Source organism: Montipora foliosa, chromosome 6, assembly GCF_036669935.1.
Source record: "Montipora foliosa isolate CH-2021 chromosome 6, ASM3666993v2, whole genome shotgun sequence".
NCBI lineage: Eukaryota > Metazoa > Cnidaria > Anthozoa > Scleractinia > Acroporidae > Montipora > Montipora foliosa.
Window position 1 is genome coordinate 68,814,711 of NC_090874.1, and position 5,000 is coordinate 68,819,710.

A 5,000-nucleotide genomic window follows, 5' to 3' on the forward strand; every position below is an offset into this window, starting at 1 on the left:
CATCATCATTATTATTATTATTATTATTATTATTATTATTATTATTATTATTATTATTATTATTATTATTATTATTATCAGTATTTGCCTAGCAGCTGTATTTTTCAGTTGGATAAAACTGAATCCCAGCAGAGACCAGCAGAGCATGGATTTTAATTGTAGGTAAAAGAAGAGGTTGCGCTGAACAGCGGCTCTGTAACATATCTGCGATCAGGGTAGCTTTAATGAGAATAGGGCCTAACTGGTCATATATAATTGAAGATAAAAAGTGACGCAAAGGAAAATATTGCTCAATACAAACCAGAGAAATCCATGGCAAGGGGTTTTGTTTTCTCAAGAAGCACAAATAGCATTCTTTTGAAAATAGGCTGGAAGTGACGACAATACTTTAATTGAAATAAACCTCATCTATGCGACTTCAACAACTTGTTTTCAGAAATTTATTTACACTCATCCTTAGATCAAATTTACACGATTCTCTTAAATTTCCCTGATGGAGAACTTATCTTGCCTATTTTTTATCATGCATTGTTTTTCTGTAGGGTTTCCGTAAAATAACTATTACCGGGAGCGATATTCGGCCATAGCTCCTGCTTTTACAAGAGTATTGACCAAATGCAAAAATGACCGCCAACAAATTATTCTTTTATCTTTGTGTTAATTAGCCTAACTAGCCTCGTTCACACGCGTAAAATTGAAAGAATTTGGGCTGTAAAACGAGGCTAGTTAGGCTTATTAACGCAAAGACAAAAGAATAATTTGTTGGCGGCCATTTCTGCATTCGACCGTTCTAAAAACTTCTTTTTACTTTTTTCAATTCCCTGCATTCCTTGCGGTGCATGCAGTGACGTCATCAGGCTTTTTTCAGCCCATTCTTACCAAAAAAATTCTTGGATCAGAGAAGAGGTCTTGTGATTGGAAAAGGTCTATAAAAGACCTGAATCAAACATTGCAAGCAATTAATATAATTTAAGGAATAAAAGCTTTAATCTTAGGGAGAGAAAAACCCACAGATTACAACTGTTTAAGTATTATCAAGTAATAAAATTGCGAGAAATCAAATGGAAACAACCGAGTAATGCGGGCTTTCCAAGCATTCTTCTCTCGAGCTTGTGAGCTTATGTTGTTATCCGTTTTGTTTATGCAAATGCATTACGTTGTACTAAGTTCTAACTTGATTGTTAAAATGTGTTCTCCGCAAGTGCCACGTGGGGCTCTAGACTTTGAACTGAATTAGTTTCCGTGAAGTCTCCGTGTCCGTCTTCCTTGTTAATTGTTCTCTATTTCTCTTTAAGAGACATCCTCCGCTATATAATCTGCAAGGGCTCTCCGGATTCTTTCTTTCAGCTCCCGCTTGTCCGTAGAAACTACAATCTGTTGTAACATTGGCGATTTCTTTATTTTATGTTCTTGAGCCTCGATCACTGACTTTTTTAGCGGGAGTTTCTCCACAATGTCCTCCAACCTTTTGATGGCTTCCACACGAATTCGCTCTTTGTCACCAGGATGGTCTTGGGCAAATTTTATCATTTCTTGTTTTACCTCTGTTATTCTCTCTAATAATTCAAAAAATAAGTTGTTTTAACTGAAGCATGTTCGTACATAGTTGATTCAACTTCATGTGTTGATAGATTTGGAACATTTGGTTGAAATAGTCGATTTCGGAAAATACCATAATACTCTTTGTTTGCCCCCCGGCCCCCCTCCCCAATGCTTTTGTTTGGGAATCATTGTAAGTCCCAAGAGAGACTGGAAACAACTTGTGCACAATTTGGGGGGAAACACAAAGAGTTTTATGATGTTTTCTGCAGTGGCCTATTGAGAAGAATTAAGTGATTGGTTCCTTTGATTTAACGGAGACATTCGAAAGAAATGTTCTTTGTGGACCACTCAAAAATTAAATGAATTTGAATGCTCCACAGATCACAACAAATAGTATATTAGTTTAGTAAGTTCGGATGGTACTGCATAGAGATACAAAATACTCATCAAATAATATGGGCGTTTTAGTTCTACACTTACTTCTTACGTATGCAATTTCTGCATTTTTGATAAAAGCAGTTTCTTTTTCAAGCAACTCAGAGTTGTGCTTTGCATCAATGTTTAGGTCTTCCATGAGGTCTAATGCCAGTTTGGTAGCGATTGCTTGATGGTGTTGTGGGGTGAGTCCACCAACTTCTGTTAGCGCGTCAGCATACCCCTCCAATGCTTCAACATCTGTTGGAAAATATTGAAATAGTTCACAGTGTTGCGAAAATACGAGAGAAAACAGGGGCGAACATGTGACCCATGCCCCGTGACATCACTGTTATTTTTCTAGTGCGGTGCTCACATGCTGAAGAGGGGCGTGGTCACCATTAGTTAAGTTTCTTCATCCGGAAATTAAAAGTGCGATATGTCTTGATCTTTTAGGAAAAACTAAAACTTTCCATATGGTACTCAAGGTCAAACATCCGAACTGAGACAGGTTTATTTGCGCTTTACCCTTCGTTTTATGAAAAAGGTTTCGTTAGTTTAGCCAATGTATTATTTGGTTATAAACTCCTGCTCTCGCAGAAATTGTTGTCAGTAAAAACAGAGCTGCCCACGGCGATAACCTCTGAAATTCACAAAATTGCGTTGGAGATGTCTGGAAACTTGAGATCAGTTTGCTATATGTTTCATTGCCGGTGATGTATAAGAAAGAAGATGACAAGAAGAAGGAAACGAGAAGAAACTCGCAAAATCGTTTTAAATTTTATTGCACAAACTACAAAAAGAACAACGTACCTTTAGCGACTTCACTTCTGCCTTGTTTAGAGGTCTTTAATGGAAGAGACTTCTTCAGTGTGTCTGCAAGCTTCGTTTTCAGGTAAAGAGTAGGTTCGAGTAAGAGGCAGATTGAAAGTGTAAACATGGTTTTAAAGTAAAATGATTGAATTTTCAAGGTGTTAAAGAAGTCAATGTCATTCAAGGAATTCTTCCTCCTCCTCTTCCTTCTCCTCCTCCCCCCTCCAAAAAAATTACAATAAAAACTCCTTGGAGAATTCTCACGATTCATATTCCTTGGAAAAGAACAACGTAATTAGCCCTGGACCTCCTCCGTGCCTTGTTAGCTGTTGATTAGCATTTGCTCAAACAGATTCACTGGCTTTCCTTGGTTCATTGTGTCTTCATGAGTGATATTGCAAGGGATAATTTCGAGATTTGTTAAATTTGGTTGAGATGTCACATCTATGACTCCACTTACCTCTTTAAGTTCTTTCTTTTCTTTCTGTTTTAAATTTGCTGTTTCCACATCGGCTGCAGCATTATCTTTCAAATCATTTTTGTAAGAAAATGTGTTAGCGAGGGCCCTTGTTACTAAGCTTTCAGGGTAGAACAAGTCACTTTGATTTCACTTGCTGGATCAAATAAACACTTTTAGTTAACCTTCATTTATCTTCCATAAAGGCCCAGTAATACGGGCAGCATTTTTCGTGCAACTTGTCGCAAAACAATGTTGCGTTGCAAGTTGAGATGGTTTGTTGCGCGTATTACCACCACCTAGCGCAACAAATTTTCGTGTTGCAAAAAGTAAAAGCTGCGTCTACTTTTGCAACCTAAAAATTTGTTGCGCAAGAAGGTTGTAATACGCGCAACAAACCATCTCAACTTGCAACGCAACATTGTTGCGCGACAAGTTGCACGGAAAATGTTGCTCGTAGTACTGGGTCTTAAGTATCTCTGATGATTTAATTTCAGTTTTTCTTACCTTGAGTCCAGATATTATCCAAAGTGGTTTTGATTTCAGCTTTATTTTTGGTCTCCTGAGAAGGAAAGGTTAGATGGTAACATGCTCTGGCATATTAACCACCACGTCTTTCTGCCATTACAAGGATTTTTTGCCCGTTGAAAGTGCCATTAAATAAATTCTGCACGCCTTCGTTAAGTTGTAATTAAAGCATTAAAGAGCACTTTTGGAGGGAAGTTGTTTTGTAAAAAACTTACAAACCAAACTCAAGTTCATCATAGCTGCATTAATTAAGTGTCAAGGTTAACCGTGAAATGAAAAGTTCTGAAAAAGGCGTTGGAAAATTTCAACGGCATTGCAGAAGATAACAGCATCGCGGTTTTGTGAAACAGTCAGTGGCAAACAAGCTTGAAAACTGATTCTCTTATTTTAAGTTTTCTTACTCCTTTGAAGAATTTCTCGGTACCTGTTGCCAACGGACTGGCACAGATAAAATCAAACATTTTATTAGGCGAGGTGCTAAATCTAATGCTAATGCGTAAAGGTCCAAAAAAAAGGAACGTCCGCACTCTAATCTAGCTTCCTAAACAAAGATTCACGCCTCTTCCTTATATACAGGCCACGGTTGTATTCTGAAAAGGTGGATAACGCTGTCCACCGGATAAATCACCATGTAACGGATAAAAACCATCAAAATCCACTGGGTCATCCACTCACAGGATAGTAATTTATCCAACGAGTAGTGTTATTTAGACTTCGGATGACTGGGGCAGAGGCCTTGGTTATCTTGCAGCCACCTGCATCCTCCAGATTTTGTCTTCTTTTTCACTTTAAATCGTTATCTCTCACCTCAATGATGGGAGCAAAGAGGGAAGAATTTATACTTACTTGGTCATCACGTTGGGCGACGTTAGACTTTGGGTTTTCCGCAGCTATGCTGTCTTCCCCAGAGCCACTGGAAGATGTTTGACCATCAGCTAGTGCCGTAAATAGGTTTTTAAGAGCTGTGCCACTCCGTTCTTTACCGTCGTTGCTCGGTGCCACCGTTGATTCTTGTTCGCCACTGGACGAGGAATCATCATAATTCGACGGTAAGCTGTGGATGATGTCCGACTTTTTTTCGATTGTTTTACCTAAAGCTGCTTGTGCAATGTCATCCATGGTATCGGTGATAACCTTTCCTCTTGTGCTTGCTTTATGTTCAGCGCTTCCTTCTTGGTCATTGTCTGTTGTATCATCGCCTTTGTCTCTATTCTCCAGAGCTGAATCTACACTGTCATATTCATCA

The 5,000-nt window shown here is 38.5% G+C and overlaps 1 protein-coding gene and 1 pseudogene across 1 annotated transcript in view; both read right to left on the bottom strand.

Moving 5' to 3' along the window:
• LOC138008274 (zinc finger protein 862-like) overlaps window positions 1–157 on the bottom strand; it is a 3,929-nt pseudogene extending 3,772 nt beyond the window's left edge.
• Window positions 158–347: 190 nt separating this feature from the next.
• LOC138008273 (dentin sialophosphoprotein-like) overlaps window positions 348–5,000 on the bottom strand; it is a 25,156-nt gene continuing 20,503 nt past the window's right edge. Inside the window, exons 13-18 of the mRNA XM_068855552.1 lie at window positions 4,601–5,000; window positions 3,734–3,788; window positions 3,230–3,294; window positions 2,770–2,839; window positions 2,023–2,217; window positions 348–1,556 (exon numbers count right to left, since the gene is read on the bottom strand). The exon at window positions 4,601–5,000 is cut by the window's right edge and continues 148 nt beyond it. Coding sequence (XP_068711653.1) covers window positions 1,291–1,556; window positions 2,023–2,217; window positions 2,770–2,839; window positions 3,230–3,294; window positions 3,734–3,788; window positions 4,601–5,000 — 1,051 coding nt within the window. The 3' untranslated portion in view covers window positions 348–1,290. The remainder of the gene's footprint in view (window positions 1,557–2,022; window positions 2,218–2,769; window positions 2,840–3,229; window positions 3,295–3,733; window positions 3,789–4,600) is intronic.